The 18,901-nt window shown below is 36.6% G+C and overlaps 1 protein-coding gene across 3 annotated transcripts; it reads left to right on the forward strand.

Annotated features, from left to right (window-relative positions):
- The first annotated feature begins 5,165 nt into the window (after positions 1–5,165).
- On the forward strand, positions 5,166–15,937 carry LOC131316934 (cellulose synthase-like protein E1). 3 transcript variants are annotated; one of them, XM_058346499.1, is made up of 8 exons: positions 5,166–5,738; positions 6,402–6,735; positions 8,519–8,659; positions 8,804–8,938; positions 9,774–9,986; positions 10,662–10,895; positions 11,517–11,864; positions 15,268–15,937. In XM_058346499.1, exons 1-8 carry the CDS (start codon positions 5,461–5,463, stop codon positions 15,817–15,819), a joined length of 2,235 nt encoding a protein of 744 aa, XP_058202482.1. In that variant the 5' UTR covers positions 5,166–5,460; the 3' UTR covers positions 15,820–15,937. The 3 variants fall into 3 exon arrangements, with proteins under 3 accessions (XP_058202482.1, XP_058202483.1, XP_058202484.1); XM_058346500.1 differs by having other exon boundaries at positions 5,172–5,738; positions 6,408–6,735; XM_058346501.1 differs by lacking the exon at positions 11,517–11,864 and having other exon boundaries at positions 5,172–5,738.
- Positions 15,938–18,901: the final 2,964 nt, after the last annotated feature.

Consider the following 18,901-nt stretch of genomic DNA (forward strand, 5'->3'; position numbering starts at 1 on the left):
TTCCAACTAACGTTATGGAATTTGAATGGACAAATCAAAATGTGGATTCATAGAGGATAAATTCTTGTTTACGGAGGTGCTGTAAACACTTGTTTACAATATTCAATCGTAACCGTTCTAAAGTGTTTTGGACGGTCGGGACTTTTCCGGACCATCCCGAATACTTTTGGATGGCTGTGATTGGTTGGTGCTGTAAACAGTTGTTTACAGTACCTTCATAAATAAGACAGTCTCTTCATGGAGACTTTTGTGGATGACCAAAGGAAGAGTGCTCAAGTGCTTCAACAAAAAATAATTTAGTGCCAAGTGACCCACAAATTAACCATGGCTACCTTCTGATATTAGAAAAATTATTTTCCGCACTGTTTTTATTTTTCGACATAAATAAGTTTTCCAAATAGGATGGGTATTTAATTTCTTCTTTTTTTGATGTTTGAAAACTAAACTAACAGAAATGTAATAACATAGCTAATTCACACAGGATCGGACTTCGGAGGGAGTTTATCTCCTCTGAGCGGCGGACAAAAGGTAGACGGTGTGCGTCAATGCATACCAGGAACATAGCGCGTCTTGGTACTTTTTTCTCATGAGAATAATTTCTTACACCCGCGGTGTAAATCCCCCCTTTTTCTCTAAACCAATACAAACACGCCACATCAACAGATGAGTACGAAATTGGATAAAAGGTCACATACAAACACGCCACATCAACAGATGAGTACGAAATTGGACAACAGGTCACGCCTTTTCCTCTGCTTGGTTACCAGGGTTAACGCTAACGACAAAGGTTAACTTTCGGGGGCAAAGTTTGAACAATTACAAAAGGACCCCATCATTACATAAACACCCCTTGTTCCTATTATCAACCGACTTCTGCTTCAATTGGATCTTTCAAAACTGAGTATGCATTTGCAAAAATTACTAAGTCCGTTCCAGAAAACAAATAAGAACTTATTTTTTGTCCAATAACAAGGGTTGTTCCAAAAAAATAAGAAGGTGGTACTTATTTTTTCAGAATTTACATACGTACCAATGGGCGCAGGGGAGGAAAATCGTACCGACGGCCGCATCGGGCCATTTTAAAAATAAGTAACCCAGTTAGGGTCCACTATAAAGAATTTGTAACCCAGTTAGTCCGCCTCTAATGTTTGTAATTCCTCTAGTCCACTAGTATAGTTCAGCAAAGCCTTAAGTTTACTTTTTAAAAAAAATAAAAAATAAAAAAAGACAAAAATGTGCTCTTATATAAGTTGTCATATAGAGAGAAACCCTAGACCAAAAATAAATTTGGAACACAGCCTCCTCTCTCTCTTTGCCGCCGGAGAAAAGTCCAAAAACCTCACCGGAAAATGTCCCAGCAGCTGTCCATGCCTTTGATCGGCGCCGAAATCCCGTCCTTGGCGAATACACTGCGATAAACAGGTCCGATCGACGGCCTCCCGTCCTTCGCCTCCTTGGTCGGCTCTTCCTCGATCAAATACTCTCTCTCATTTCTTCACCTCCTAACTTTTTCGGCATGATGTGTCGGGCTTTCAGATAGATCATTGGCTAGATCAAGTGGAAGTGCATAGTTAATTTGTTGCATCTTCTGTTGTATTTTCTTTGGCGGAAGTGCATAGTTAATTTGTTCACATCTAACTGTTTTATTTATTGGACGTCTGCTTTTGGGTCTACATGGGTCTAGGCCTCTTAATGGGCCGGATCCGATCCGGATTCGACAGATTCGAATTCAATTCGGATCCGATAAGACCCAAATCCGATCCGAATTTGATAGTGATAATCCGGATCCAAATTCGAAAAATTCGGATCGGATCCGAAAATCCGAATCCGATCCGAAAACTTTTTTACTTCAAAAATTTTAGCAAAAAAAAATTATATTTTTCAAAAAAATACAAAAAATATTTTCAAAAAAAAAATATTTTCTGAAAAAAATTAAAATAATTTAAAATAAAAAATAAAATTACAACTTCTTAAACATTTTTTTTTCAAAATAAAAATTTTACTTTTTTTAAAAAAAATTCAAAAATTTAAAAAAAATAAAGTTCGGATCCGGATTGATAACGGATTTAATCCGATCCGATCAGAATCCGTATTTGGATTCTGGATTCGGATTATCGAATCGATGTTATCGGATTCGGATCCGAATCCGGATCAAATTTTTTTCGGATCGGATCGAATCTGGTCCATTGACAAGCCTACATGGGTCTACTTTCGGATTTGCTTTGCTTTGATTATTTCACCTTGAAAGCAACGATCCATGCCATTTTCAAGGGTTTTTAATGTTATATATATGTGGTCCTATACTTTTATTGAAATTTGGACTATTTCATTTTGGATTGTGGATCTTATCAACTGATTGATAAATTTGCCTCAGCTAATAAAACGACTGTTACCAAAGCTAAGTATCCGAATTTTTTTTTTTTCCGGTAGGTATACACATGTAATATTATGTGTGATTGTGTTTGGCATAAAACACATTTTAGATATCCATAGATAACTTTATATGTCTCAAATCTATTATCGTTTTTTATAACCTACAGAAAATAGATTGGGACATACAAGATTATATATGCACTTTTTTTTATTGTATTACAAAACATAAGGCAAGAACGTAAATTGTGACATTTAAGTTTATATGTGCATTGTTTCAACATGCAGAGAACATATTTGGCACGGTACAAAGTTCAGATATACACATATAATATTATATGTGCTTGTGTTGGCAAGAAATATGTTTCAGATATCATAGATAATCTTATATGTCTTAAATCTATCTCGTTTTTTATAACGTACAGATGACAGATTGAGACATATATAAGATTATATGTGCACTTTTGTTGATGTAGTACCAAACATAAGACAAGAAAACAGATTGGGACAGATAATGTTATATGTTAAGGTGTGACGGGTTCAAGAATGGAAGGGTTCAAAATAGGTATTAAAAAAAAAAGAGAAATTTTGTCCCATATATAACGTTATATGTTAAGGGTTGTGGGTTCAAGAAGGGAATGACTTAAAACAAGAATAAAAAAAGGAAAATAAAATTTTTTGTCACACATATAACGTTATATGCTGGTGTGGTGGTGATGGAGGTGGAGTGGTGGTGGTGGAAAAAAAAAAAGGAAATTTTTTTGTCAACACATATAACGTTATATGTTGGCGTGGCGGTGGTGGTGGAGGCGGAGGGTGTGGGGGTGGTGGTTACGTGTGGTTGCAACAAGATTGAAAAAATGGAAAAATACATTTTTTATGTTAGCCAAACAAGACCCTTGTTTCTTTTACATAGGGTAGTTTTGTCATTGGAATTATTAGTGGATTAGATGGGTTAAGAATTTTAGAAGTGGACTAATGGGGTTAGAAACATACTATAGTGGATTCTGATAAAAAAAAAAAAAACATACTATAGTGGATCTCTCAAAAATTATCCCAGAATTAAATGGTGGTTGTGCACAAATATATAATATCGTCTCTTATTTGAACCTTGCGAGTAGGTACATATACTAATAATTATTTTGGAAATTGATTTTTACACTCCCCTTTTTTAATATTCACACTTTTTTTTTTGTCTTTTAGCAAAAAAAAATTACATCAACTTTCAATATTAAAAAACAAAAAAAAAAGAGAGTATGGATATCAAAAAAGGAGTGCGAAAATCACTCCCAATATTTTTTGTATTATCAATGTGAAGGATACACATGATTTGCGCACATGCTAAACATAAATCCTGCATTCGATTCCACTCCGGAATATAACAAAATACAATTCAAAAGCTCTGAAATGGACCCAACGCAATGACTCCTCCCTTTCAGAACTTTGGAATTGTATTTTGTTATATTTCGGAGTGGAACCCAATGCAAAATTTATGTTTAGTACATGTGCGCAAATCATGTGTATCTTTCACATTGATAATATAAAAAATATTGGGAAGTGATTTTCACACTCCCTTTTTTGATATCTCTGTTTTGTTTTTTATATTGAAAGTGGATGTATTTTTTTTTTTTGGCTAAAAGACAAAAAGAGAAGTGTAGATATAAAAAAAGGAAGTGTGAAAATTATTTTTCCAAAATAATTATAAGTATATATTGCTACTCGCAAGGTTCTAATAAAAGACGATATTATGTGTGTGTGCGCACAACCACCGTTTAATTTTCTATTGAATTGTTAGTAATTTTTGCAAATGAATACTCAATTTTTGAAAGGTCCAATTGAGGCAGACGTTGGCTGATAATGGGAACAAGGGGTGTTTATGTAATGGTGGGCTCTTTTTGTAATTGTTCAAACTTTCCCCCAAAAGTTAACCTTTGTAGTTATCCCGGGTAAACCAAGCAGAGGAAAAGGCGTGACCTTTTGTCCAATTCCGTACTCACCTGTTGACATGGCACATTGGTATTGGTTTGGAGGGAAAGGAAGGGTTTCCACCGCCGGTGTAAGAAATTTATTCTCTTTTCTCATGTCTCATCACCGTGATCCCAATTGTCTGGCTGGGCCCTGAACACTTGTGTGAGGTATGAGTATTTAGGTATGTAAAAGTGGGCGTGGTTATAGAATTGTTCGTACCATCATTATCTCCCAAGTCATGCAACATTCTTTACACAAAAAAATAAGCAACACTATAATTTCACAATGAACTATCTTAATCATGTGATTATCAATGTTCGACTTGATTTTTAGGTCCCGTTCGGCTAAATAAGCTAACTGATTTTTTTTTTTGTCCTTATTCAATTTTTTTTTCGTATTTGTTAATTTTTTTATCAATTTTTTGGAAATTATTGCATTGTCCTGACAAAAGGAATCTAAAAAATAAAAAATTATGATTGAAACCTAATTTTTTTGAATAAAGATAAAAATAAACCAATAAGCAAATTTTTTCTTCTTTATTAAAAAAAATGGATTTTGATCATAATTTTTTACTTTTTAGATTCCTCTAGTTATGACGATGCAATAATCTCCAAAAATTGACGAAAAACTAACAAATAAGAATAAAATTTGAATAAGAACAAAAAAATAAATCAGTTGACTTATTTAGCCGAACGGGGTTAATAAAAATATTGTGTTCGACGAACTCTATAAATTAAAAATTTCAATCACAATAATTACCGTGTAGTGCATTAGGACCCTGGCTTAAAACAGCGGTGTTATATATGCCAACCGCACAATTTCACGGTACTTTCAATTTTATTGTCCGTTTCGGTAATTAATAGTCCGAATTTTAAACAAATTCTTTCAAGTTAAACTCTTGCCCTGAAGAATTTGTTTAAAATCCGGACGGTTGCGGTGGAGGAGCGGTAAAAGAGAGGTGTGGGCAGTGGAAGAATTTGTTTAAAGTCCGGACTGTTGCGGTGGAGGAGCGGTAACAGTAGCCTTCCGGGCTTAAAAATTGACTCTCAACCCGTCCACATCCACACCCTGCATCTCTTCAAGCATACACAGAGAGAGAGAGAGAGAGAGAGAGAGAGAGAGATGGGACAAGAGGTTTATCTTCCTCTATTTGAAACGAAGGCAGCCAAAGGACGCGTCGCATACAAACTGTATTCGTTATCAGTGTTCGTGGGTATCTTCTCGATATGGGTTTTCAGAGCGGGTCATCTACCACCAGCAGAAACCGAGCGTGGGAGAAGATGGGGTTGGATCGGATTGTCCATGGCCGAGCTCTGGTTCAGTTTCTACTGGTTCCTCACTCAGTTCGCTCGATGGAATCCCGTCTATCGCTCCACCTTCAAACACCGCCTTTCTCAGAGGTCTCCCTCCCTCCCTCCCCCCTCTCTCTTCACACATATGGATAAATATTGAAATATGTATGTATACGTATGCAAACACATAAAAGTCAACGTACACAACTTTAAAACAGAAACTCCGGATACACCTGTGTTCAGAACCGTTCGATGCATATGAACCCATTTGCATAAAATGGTCGCAGATGCAATTTTCATCGGAGTTGTGTTTTAAAGGTGTGTGCGTAGTGCCGTACCATTGCTCAGAATGTAAAAGAACCGTTGGGCCGGCCAGTATGGTCAGCTGATCACTACCCTGTTCTGTTAATGTGATGTATTATGGGAGAATGACCTGTTTTGTAAAGAGAAAAATAAATACTCAAAAAATAAGAATCTTAACGGAACGAGATCTAATCTGGCAAATCAAATTATATGACCATCATATTATGGATGTGAAGTTCCTGTGGTGCCCCAAGGCAAAATACTGATTCCAAAAGCTTGATTTGATCCGTTCACGTTGCAGAGCTAAGAGAGTTGAGCATCATTGCTAAAAACAATTTGATCGAATATTAGTACCTCAATAATCGAAGTACGCGTCGGAAAATCGAACTTTATTGAATCATAGATTTATCGATATTTGATCGATTTGATTTTTTTTCAAGCATGTTAATGGTTCCGTTCAAAATTTAGCTACAGATACGAGAAGGAATTGCCAGGGGTGGATGTGTTCGTGTGCACAGCAGACCCAACGATAGAGCCACCAATCATGGTGGTCAACACCGTCTTATCCGTCATGGCTTACGATTACCCGCCGGAGAGGCTGGCCGTTTATCTCTCCGACGACGCGGGATCGGAATTAACATTCTACGCATTGTTAGAGGCGTCCCGATTCGCCAAGCACTGGCTGCCGTTCTGCAAGAAGTTCAAAGTCGAACCGAGGTCTCCCGCTGCGTACTTTACCACCGTTGATCGTGATGACCAAGAACTGTTGGGTGATGGTGGTGAATATCGGTCGTCTGTCAAGGTATATTTGCCTAAATTTTCATCATCTGAATCGTTCATTTTTTAATTTTTTTTAAACACTTTTGTACAAAATCAACTTGCTTAGATCACCATCTTGAATTTCTGCAAAGAACATGTCCACGCAAAATTAACCTGCTCGATCGGATCTCAATAGATATGTGACAACTTGCGTTTGCTTCGATAAATTAGACGGTTTAAACCTGAACATATTTGATTTCCATTACAAGTTAAAAGGCTAACTTGTTTGTAAAAAAATAGCTATATCCAATTTAGTTGATTTTTATTAATTAATTAATTTATTTTTGTAGACATGCTATTAGTTGGGAATGGATTATTTTTGTAATTTTGGGATGAGTCTATAAAATATAAATTTGGAGGAATATGAATAATGAGTTTTGGGATGAGCTCATCAAAATATTTTAAAACCTTTTCTTCTCTTTCTTCAATTATGGTGTACAATTTGGATTTGTTAATGGACAAAAAAAACAGAGGGCAACCGCGGACAGCTTTTTAAATTATTGGAAAGAAAATGGGGTAACCAATACCTTTTCTTCTCTATATTCTAAGTTTTAGATTCGACGAGACAAGTCAAATTTGAATCATAGACTAGTATAATTAATGGTTCGGATTTGCTCAGAGACCTCTACCTGTAAGAGTCTGGGAAAATCCGAATAATTGATTGTAGTAATAGACGATCTAGATATGGATTGATCATTCCCTTTCAAATTAAGGACATGAGAGGATTCAATTCCTTATTTGGAGGAAACATTTTCTAATGAGTATATGTTTATTTTTTATTTTTTATTTATGTTTTATTGTTTATAGAGGACAAAAATGACAAATCAATTAAATTTCTTTTTCAAAGTGAGCAGAAAGTCAGTATGATATAAAAAAGTTTTTAACTTTTTAAAAGGAAGGTAGCCTTCCCAGCCCCCACGTACAGACACTCAGACCACTACTACATCTCTTAATCAAGGTATGGGTCATCCCATTCTCACTTACAAAAGAAAACTCATACTGATCAAACACACACTTCACCTTAAGTTTTGATAGAAATCCATACAAAAATTAAAAAAGAAAAATATGGGAAAAAAAATCCTAAAAACATCACGAACCATCTTAATCTATCACCAGCAAAACCACTGAAACCACGACCATAAACCACGGCTCTTCGATGACCTTAAGGCGCTAACCAGAACCACAGTTGTGAACGACGAGCCATCGGCGATCACGCATGAAAGACGATGGAGGAGGAGCGGTGGAAGAGAATCGGTGATGGATGGGATGTTGAGAGAATGGAAAAGAGTGAATACTGCAAATAAACTCTCAGATCTAAGATCAAGAGAGAAAACCCACACTGAAAAGCAGGAGTTATTGATAGTGAAAAAACTCATCACCGAGGAGGAAGGAAAATATACGGCATAGCCCTCCCCTCCGGCCACCACATTAGACTTTAGACTGGTGAAAAGTGAAAACCCTAAGAGAAGGGAGGGAAAAGAAGAGAGGCGGCTAGAATATTTCCAGAGGGAGAGAGAGAGGGAGAGGGAGAGAATGGATAGCTATATGTCACGTTGCTGGAAAGTGGAAATTATGAAAATGTTGACTTGTCATACAAGTCAAATGAAAACATCTACTCCCCTAATTTCACATGGTAGCCTAGGACAAACAAGTCATTCCCTTTTTTCTGCCCGAAAAACAAAGAGAGTAAAAACAGGACTCTTTTTTTTTTTATTATCAGCTGGACCAATCTTAATTGTCGGTTTTTTTTTTTATGCATGTCGTAGAAAATATACGAAGAGATGAGGGATCGGATCGACATAGCCACTAGGCTAGCCCGAATTCCATCAGATATACGGAACGAACACAAGGGATTTTGCGAGTGGGACTTGGTTTCAAGCGCGCGCAACCACCCGGCTATCCTTCAAGTAGGTTTTAGTAGTAAATTTTGCAGAATTCTTCCCCAATTGAACAACATTTCAATTCAGAAAAGAAAAAAAAACATTTCAACCAAAAAAACACTTTGATCATTTTTCTTTCTTTTGTTTTTTTGTGAAATTTTGATTTTGCAGATATTAATCGATGGAAGAGAGACTAAGGTCGTGGGTATTGAAAATCATGATAAATTGCCAACTTTGGTATACCTATCACGAGAGAAGAGACCTCATCGTCACCACAATTTCAAGGCTGGGGCCATGAACGCCCTGGTAAATTTCTCCTACTTGATGTCTAAATTATTTTTCTGGACAATCGGTTTTTTGTTTTTATAATTTTAGTGAATTCGAGATTTTCGTAAACTTTTTTATTTTTTATTTTATATTCGCCTACCAAGTTCGACTGAATATAAAAAAGTTGGATCAATTTTGAAATGGAGCAGAAAAGAAAAAACAAGCTAATTTTTGGCTTATTTTTATTTTTATTTTAATTCTTCTCAATGAGAAGAATCTAAAAATAAAATTTATGGCCCTTTTTTTTTTTTTAAAGAAAGAATCACAAAATATAAATAAACCAAAAAAGTGAAATGTTGATTTATTTTTCATTTCATCATATTAAAAAAAGTGTTATTTTTCGTTTTCAGTAAAATTTTCTGAGCGTTGGTTATTTTTAAAAAAAAAAAAAAAAAATCTATTTGTTAGTTCTCTCACGGAAAACGGATAGGATATGAAATTTTGGTCCTAATGAGGAAAACAATCGTAAAAAAAAGATAAGAGAAAGCCTTTGCAATCTCTCTCTCTATCTTTATACTATATACTAAGCACGTGTATGACACACAGTAAACTGTTCTTTTTTCAAAATAAAAATAGTAAAGCAAAACCCTCCAAAATCCACCTCAACCATACATGCATATTATCGCCCCTGTTTACTATTGAAAAAAAGTACATTTATACTTCCTCTCATATTCAAATTTTCTATTTAAATGAAATTTTAACATCTAATGTTAAGGAGTAAATTCATTAACGTGGACTGTGACATTACTCTAACAATGTAACTATACAAATACCGCGCTTTTTGATTGAGAAACGTACGTACGTATGTGAACAGATTCGGGTGTCATCGAAGATGAGCAATGGTCCGATAATCCTTAACGTGGACTGCGACGTTTACTCTAACAATTCGGAATCGGTGAGAGATGCAATGTGCTTCTTCATGGATGAAAACAAGGGCCATGAGGTTGCTTATGTACAGTATCCCCAGAGCTACAATAACCTCACCAGGAATGATCTCCATGGCATCTGTTTCAGGGTCCTTAACGAGGTGAGGCATTCATTATGTGCTTGGACTGGTTACAACAATTTCCTAACTTTCTCATGTAAGTCTCTGTTTGGGATAGGATTAAAAATTTGTTTTGGCCTGTTTCCGGTTTATTTCTATCTTTTATATAGTGTACTTTTACGGGCAGTGATTCTCACACTTTCCGGTCCAAATCACCTGTACCGAAAATGTCGTCGTACTTCTGGTGACGGAAGTTGCACAGAAATAGACGTATAGAGGTGAATGGGTACAAGTGACTTGGTCTCTCGGTCTTGATTCATCTTGCATCTTAATTTCTTTACGAAATCACCCTCTCATCTATTTGTGGGTAATGTTGATTCACTATTTTAACTTTGGATCAATACTTCAAGGTTATATATTTATCTTGATGCGAGGAATAGAACCAAAGTGTTTAAAAAATATTTAAAGGACAAAAATATACAAAACAAAATAAGCTGATAAAACCGGCCGGAGGCCCATAGGAGTGGATCAACCTCACCCAAAATTTGTAAAATCTTGTCCGCTCATACATTTTCTCTTACAATTTTAAAGTGTATAAAGAAGTAAGTGTGTACTTATTTTTTCCTCATTATAATTCATGTGTTCGGGCCAACTTATCTTAATTGTTTATGATAGCGCGAAAGAGATTGTAGAGAATTTCTATGTTTGTGATGAAAGGTGGACCTGGCAGCCATGGATGCCAATGGGGGGCCTTGCTATATTGGTAGTGGGTGCTTCCACAGAAGAGAAAGTCTGTGTGGGATGAAATATGACAGAAAAGAATGTGGAGGACTAGATCAATGGAGGAAAGAAACGGATAAAAATGAGAAACAAAGTGCAATTGTATTGGAGGACATGTCCAAGGTTTTAGCAAATTGTACCTATGAAGACAACACTCAATGGGGAAGGGAGGTATGTACTCTCTTTCTCTCTCTCTCTCTCTCTCTCTCTCTCATGAACTAACAATCTGTTTAGAGCAGTGCTATATATGGACACATGTATCTATTTAGAGATCCGGACACATATGTGTTCATAGTCGTTTTATATGTACGTGAAACTCACACGTATCCGCAGACCCTCCCAGTATTTTTTTGTCCAAAGCATTTCCCATTCATTTAGCATAGCGGGTGAGAAAATGAAAGAAACAAGTGCGGTTTCTCATGTCAATGAGAAAGGAAATGAAATGACGATTTTATCAGTACTACTAACATTCAAATGAGTAGGTGTTGGTTCTGGTTTCTTGGTTCTGGGCAGGCGTTTTGTCATTATGCCTTTGGTCCGTTTATCTCTGACCAATTTTCGCATCTCATCGACAGAAACAAAACTTGTTAGATAAAACATAATAGTCTACGTGATCGACTTGGTTGAATCCAATTCATCAATCAAAACGAAGGCAAGAATTAATCGACATAGCGAACGTAGTTGAAAATTTCTCTAACTTCATTCGCAATCAAATATACGAATTAATTCTCCTTCTCTCGTCTTTTCTCTCACCGAATCACTCACGCTACCACTTCACGGCTTGATTCACAGATGGGCGTGAAATATGGTTTTCCAGCAGAAGACATAATCACAGGGTTGTCAATACACTGCAGAGGTTGGAAATCCATCTACTTCAACCCAGAAAGGAAGTCCTTCACGGGAGTTGCTCCCACCACGCTGTTACAAGCTCTAGTGCAGCAAAAGAGGTGGTCCGAAGGCCAGTTCCAGATATTCCTCTCGAAATATTGCCCCTTGGTTTATGGCCGCGGAAGAATCCCCTTGAACCTTCGAATGTGTTACGCTATCTACGCGCTCTGGGCTCCGAATTGCTTGCCCACTTTGTACTACGTTATCGTCCCGTCCCTTTTTTTGCTCGGAGACGTCTCCTTGTTTCCACAGGTACGAACGATTCCCAACTCTTTTCTATTTTTCATCTTCAATCATTACCTTCGCGATGATAAATCACTACTACAATAATAGATACGGGTCACATTAAGGAGATTCATAAAGATCACGGTTTACAGTTGAAGTGTGATAAAAAGTGGTGCTTAAATTTTTTTATCTCAATTTAAGTCCAAAGCTGAGATAAAAAGTGGATTTTAGCGCGGAATAAAAAATCTCGGTCTTGTAGCGAGATAAAAGAAAAACAATCTCTCTCTTGTGGCGTGATAAAAGATTTTAGGGCAGAAAAAAATAAGATAAAAGATCTCGCTCTTGTGGCGAGATAAAAGAGAAAAGACCTTATATTTGTGGCGTGATAAAAAATTTTAGAGTGAAAAAGAATGAGTTAAAAGATCTCGCTCGTGTGGCAAGATAAAAGAGAAAAGAAGGTGGGAGGGAATTTTCAATGTTTTATGGCTCAAAGGGGGCATAAGCCTCAGAAGCGAAACTTGAGTGGCTTCAAAGAGGACATGTGAGTAGTGTTTTCCTCTTTCACAATCAAATAACTGTCATACCAGAGAAAATTAATGAACTTGGAAGAAAAAATGAGCTGGTAACCAGAGGACTAATCAACAAATGTCTTTAAATGCTGGGACATAGTAAGGTATGATTTGGAATATTTCTGGGATGACACTATTACAATAATAAATATGGGTCACATTAAAAAGATTCACAAAGATCACGGTTTTCAGTGAAAGTGTGATAAAAAATGATGCTTAAATTTTTTTTAATCTCAGTTTAAGTTCAAAGTTGAGATAAAAAGTGGATTTTAGTGCGGAATAAAAAACCTCGCTCTTGTGGAACGATAAAAGAAAAACATCGCCATTGTGGAGTGATAAAAGATTTTAGGGTAGAAAAAAATAAAATAAAAGATCTCGCTCTTGTGGTGACATAAAAGAGAAAAGACCTCACCTTCGTAGAGTGATAAAAATTTTAGGACAAAAAAGAATGAGAAAAAAGATCTCGCTTTTTGTAGAGTGATAAAAATTTTAGGACAAAAAAGAATGAGAAAAAAGATCTCGCTCTTTTGGAGAGATAAAGAGAAAAGAAGGTGGGAGAGAATTTCCAATGTTTTATGGTTCAAAGGGAGCATAAGCTTGAGAAGTTCGAAACTAGAGTGGCTTCAAAGAGGACACGTGAGTTGTATTTTCGTATTTCACAATCAAATAACTGTCATACCAGAGAGAATTAATGAATTTGGAAGAAAAAATGGGCTGGTAACCAGAGGACTAATCAATAAATGTCTTTAAATGCTGGGACATGGTAAGGTACGATTTGGAAAATTTATGGGATGACACTATTACAATAGTAAATATGGGTCACATTAAGAAGATTCACAAATATCAAAGTTTTCAGTCAAAGCATGATAAAAAGTGGTGTTTAAATTTTTTTTTATCTCAGTTTAAGTCCAAAATTGATATATAAAGTGAGTTTTAGCGCAGAATAAAAAATCTCGCTCTTGCAACGGGAAAAAAGAAAAACAATTTAACCTTGTGGCGTAATAAAAGATTTTAGGGCAGAAAAAATGAGATAAAAGATCTCGCTCTTGTGGCGAAATAAAAGTGAAAAGATCTCATCCTTGTGGTGTAATAAAAGATTTAGGGCAAAAAAAATGAGATAAAAAATCTTGCTCATGTGGCGAGATAAAAAAAAAAATCTCACTCTTGTGGCGTGATAAATAAGAGGAAAGACCTCACCCTTATGGCGTGATAAAATATTTTAGGGCACAAAAGAATGAGATAAAAGATTTCGCTCTTGTGATAATATAAAAGAGAAAAGACCTCACCCTTGTAACGCGATAAAAAACTTTAGCTCAGAAAAAAGTGAGATAAATAATCTCACTCTTGCGACGAGATAAAAAACCCACCCATTTACGCGTGCGGTCTGAATTTTCACGTGGGCTAGCTGGTACTCATTTAGGAGGATTTTGAAAAGTTATGTGAGGAAAACGATATCGTTTATGGACTTTGAAAAATTTTTTTTTATTTTTTTTACAAAAAGTAAGAAAATAAGTCTTAATTACATTCACCCCAAAAAATCTTTACATTTCATCTTCATCTTTAGACTATATATATATATATATATATATATATATATATATAAAGAGAGAGAGAGAGAGAGAGAGACCCACGACTGGGTTCCACCAGTGCCCAGTTGTTTCTTCGACGACGGGCGGGCTGTTCCACTAGTGCTCGATTTTTACGTGAGCGAGTTGTGATCTTTATGGTCTATTGTAGTAGTAAAATTTAGTTATTTCGGATGTCTTCTAAGTGTTTGACACATTAGGTAAAAAAACAATTATATTATTATAGCTTAACCATGTATGAAAAGGATTAAAATCCAATTGGAAAGCCACCATTGAAATTGAAATTGAAATTCAATATAAATATAAAATCCATGTGAAATGGTTAGTTTATTAAAAAAAATTCTAAAGTTTGTCCATAATGTTACAATCTGTAGGTTGTAATAATTTTCATAAAAATTCAAAGTGTATACTACAACAAAAAACACTATTGTCTACTAAATTTATTGGCTAACACTAAAATTTTCGCCCCAAGAAAATCTTTTGGTGACCAATTACTAATTTTGATTGGCAAAAGATCTGTTGTCATATTTTTAAAAATTTTAAACAATGTTTATATATGTATTTTTATATTTTTTAATATCATGTTAATTGCATTTCCAAAAATTCAGCAAATTTTAAGGAAAAAAAAAAGTTTTCTCACTTTAGGAAGTAAATATAAATATTTTTTGTTTTCCTAATGTAACAGAAGTTCTTGACTAGCTTAGTGGTAAGAGCTTGAGAAATCAACCAAGGCTGCGTAGGTTTGAAACTTGGTAATGACAAAAAAAGAAGGTCTAGTTGATACAAACAAAAGATCACGCGCAATAATTTTCTATATCAGTTTATGGTGTGATCATTTTGAATTTTCATTCACGGTTATAGATCGTGATTTAAAGTGACATACAATCAACACCCAGAAAAGAGAAACAATCACGCCCAAGAGAAATAATCACGGCTTGTAACCATAGTAAAAGAGAAATGATCATGCCTTTTGGCAGTGATTATTTCTCTTTTTCAATCACGGTTATAACCGTGATAAAAGAGTGATTTACAATCACACCCAAATCCACCACAGTAGTAGGAGCATATAAAAAACTTACAATCACGACCAATAGCCGTGATCTTTATTGTTTATTGTAGTAGTGAATGTTTGTTTGCAATGTGTGTGCCCGACATGCTACAACTATTAAGCTCTTCGTCAATCATCACGAATTTCGAGTTTGCCATCAAGTTATCGTTCCATTAATTCTCAGCTAATTTTACTGTTGAGATGTACTATTGCTTCTCTGTGTTCAGATAACAAGCTTGTGGATTCTCCCCTTCGCATACGTCCTAATCGCCAAGTACGGTTGCAGTCTAGCTGAATTCATTACCTGTGGTGGCACGCCCCTTGGTTGGTGGAATGAACAGCGAATATGGGTATTCAGAAGAACAACTTCCTTCTGCTTCGCCTTCCTCGAAACCATCGCAAGGCAATTAGGCTTCACCAAACTAGAATTTGTAGTCACTGCAAAGGTGTCCGATAGCGAAGTGTATCAACGATACTTGCAAGAGACCATGGAGTTCGGTTCGCCTTCGCCCATGTTTACCGTTTTATCCACGATTGCGATGATCAACTTGTTGAGCTTTGTCTGGGGTTTGAAGAGGATGATCATGGATGCGAAATATGGGGTTTTGGAGCAACTGGGATTACAAATTGTGTTGTGTGGGGTTATTGTTTTGATCAACTTGCCTGTATACAAAGGGCTTTTCTTCAGGAGGGACAAGGGGAAGATGCCCTCCTCTGTCATGTACAAGTCAGTTATGTTGGCTTTTTTGGCCTGTTCAATTGCCTTGTACTTAGTTTAGCATTGATGGGCCTTTTGGTAATCTTTATGTACCTTATACAATTTGTTACTTTTGTGCGCGCGCACACACACAATTTGAAATAACCTAAATATTTGGTATGAAGGTGTGAATTCTCTCACGGGATGATTTTCTCATGTGATCCTCATGTGATGCAAAATGAGATCTAACACTTGACCATCAAAGCTGTTTATTTTGTTAGTTTAATGTGTTATCTATGCAAAAAATAAACAAGTTAGTCGAACATCGATATCCCTGTGAATGAAGCATAATTGCCACATGAGAAATGGATGGTATGTGCTTGCATTACAGTTCATTTCTCTTATAACCAATACGATTTAATTAAGCTCTTACCGATGTCCAATCAAACTATTTTTTTTCGAGGATGGTAAGCGCATAGGCTTGAATTGTCAAGTAAAACTGTCGTGGGTCTCATTTTGCATCACATGAGAGAATCTTGATTCAACGAGCATTGCCCGAGACAATATCAATAAATAATAAGAAAAACTCTTATCGTGGTCCCCTACTACAACAACATAGTTGAATGTGAAACAAAAAGTTGGCCCTCCAAGTTTGATGAACGAGAGTATTGTTTAGTGGTTCACAACAATGGTGACCCAGGAGAGATGTTCTCCCACTACCCTATCATTTTTGGATTTTGGTGACATAGACTTGATTTTCAGAATTGGGTTTTCGGCCCTCAGATTTGATTTGCTTTGGCGACGGGTCCGTCAATTCTCCTGTAGCAGCGGTGGTGGCGCCTTGTCGCAGCGACTGCGATGGGACGAAGGGACTTTGAGCTTCAGTAAGTTACCGATGTGTTTCCTCCATCTCCCTCCAGCCACATCCACGAGCGGATCGGTGGTCTCCATCAACGCAACTGTTAATTTTTGCGTGACCTTTTTTGTTATTCTTTGTTTTCGGTTTGGATATATGTGGATCCTTTGTACTTGGTAGTTGTTCTTCGTTATGAATATACTCCTATGTTTGTGTTCCTTTAAAAAAAAAAAATGGTGCCACTGTAACACTTTGAAGCATGGAACGAAAAGGTGAAGCATGCAAGGAAATCCAATCTAAGCACCAAAAACACTCAAAACACTGCACAGCTCCTTTTGTCAATGGGAAAATTTCAAAAAAACTTTTGACCTTTTAACTCAATGTCACATAAACACTTACACTTCAACAAATGTAAATCCCCCACCTGACCTTTGGACTCCGTCATCAATTAACCCCTTCCACCCATTTCCCGTCCAATACTTAACGGAGAAGCGTACGTGGCACTTACATGCACTCTTGTGAGACCTTTATGGGACATAGAAGTAGGAATTACCGCAAAAGAATCACGTGATACTCACGCCCTCCTCAAAAACTCTTTAAATCCTCAGACCCACAAACCCTAACTTCATTTGTCACAAAAGTCGATCGTATGCGAGATGGGTCTCTGAAATCGTGAGTTTGGAGACGTCGTCTTCTTCACTACTTGCTCGTGAGAGTGCCCGAGCTACTTAGAAATCCTATTTTGTGACAGTAATGGTGTGGCTTTTGCGAGATTGACATGGGGGATCACCCCACTACGATAAATGGGTTTTTTTTTTTTGTGTGTGTGTGTGTGTTAAATATGGGACTGCCTTTAAATATTGTTGATTTGTTGACCTTATTTAAGTAAGTCGTTTTACTGAGTTCAATGCATGTTTGCTAGTGTATTTGTTTAATCAATTTTTGTTTTGTTTAAACATTGTTGATTTGTTTGTTGACATTGTTTAAGTCGTTTTACTGACATTATTTTTAGTTAATCTAAACCTACACTAAAAAATAATTTGTAGATAGGGGTTCTGGTCACTTTACGATCGAAATGCACCATGGAGGTTGTTGGGGTGGTAGTGTTGGGTTTGAATACGTTGGAGGATCTGTTAATTTCTTTGATTATTGTGATATGGATGAGATTTCAGTGATAGAATTATGCAACATGACTTGTGAGCTGGGTTACAATTTTAAGATTGTTGATTATTATACTAAGTAGAGTGGTGAGATTAGTGAACTGAAATCAGATGTTGATGTCATGGGGTTGAAATCTTTAGCTGGTAGGGTTGGAGTGGTGAAGGTTTACTCTCTAATTGACGTAGATGTGGACATGTATGTGGCCACACAGTTCAGTCAATGTTTGAATGATACCAGGACCACTTGCCCACTACCCAAGAGAACCAAAATCAGTAGTCCACTATCCAAGAGGACTAGAACTACTAGCCCACTACCCAAGACCACCAAAACCACAAGCCCAATTGCCAAGAAGTCCACTAGTAACCCATTTTGCAAGAGGTACACCAGTAGTTCACTTTCCAAAAGGCCTTTGGTGATATCCAATAGCCCACCTATTTCTGGGACCACAAGTTTGGACCTTATCCAACCTTCCAAGAGGAGTGCAACCCATATGCTACCATCCAAATCTAAGGCCCAACATGTTAATATCCCAATGCCCAACAGGGGTACTAATAAAGACAAAGGTAAGTCCTACGTAGGGATACCAGTGATGAATATGGAGGCTAAAATAGATGGGGATACCAGTGACGAATATGACCCTGACTCTTCTTCTGAGGGCAGTGATGAGGATGTGTTCTATGACAGTGATTATGGGTTTACAGATGATGACCAGATATTTGTGGATATCATTGACAATGATGTAGAATGGCGTGGTTTGGGAACAACTAGGGGTAGTCATGGTACAGACTATGCAGCTGTTATTGAAGAGTTGGAAAACATTGATGGTGACTGTGTCTCATCAGATGAGTTGGATAGTGATGTTGGCTCAGATGATGAAGCCATTGAGCCAAGGAAAAAATACCTTGTATTTAATGACAAAACTGACATGGCAAACCCAGTTTTCAAGTTAGGCATAGAGTTTAAGACTCACTCCGAATTCAGAGATGCAGTCAAGGAGTATGCCATCAAGCATGGTAAGCAAATAACTTTCAAAAAGAGTGACAAGGACAAAGTCAGGGCAATTTGCAAGGCAGGTTGCCCTTAGGACATTTATGCTTCATATGTGCATGTTGATGCTGTGTACAGGGTTAAGACATACAACTCTCAA

Source organism: Rhododendron vialii, chromosome 2a (assembly GCF_030253575.1).
Source record: "Rhododendron vialii isolate Sample 1 chromosome 2a, ASM3025357v1".
Classification (NCBI taxonomy): Eukaryota; Viridiplantae; Streptophyta; class Magnoliopsida; order Ericales; family Ericaceae; genus Rhododendron; species Rhododendron vialii.

Excerpts from the sequence above, each read along its gene's own strand:
- LOC131316934 (XM_058346499.1), top strand. The coding sequence starts at position 5,461 with ATGGGACAAGAGGTTTATCTTCCTCTATTTGAAACGAAGGCAGCCAAA. Across the intron at positions 6,736-8,518 it reads AATATCGGTCGTCTGTCAAG|AAAATATACGAAGAGATGAG; the intron begins GTATATTTGCCT and ends TGCATGTCGTAG. Across the intron at positions 8,939-9,773 it reads CTGGGGCCATGAACGCCCTG|ATTCGGGTGTCATCGAAGAT; the intron begins GTAAATTTCTCC and ends GTATGTGAACAG.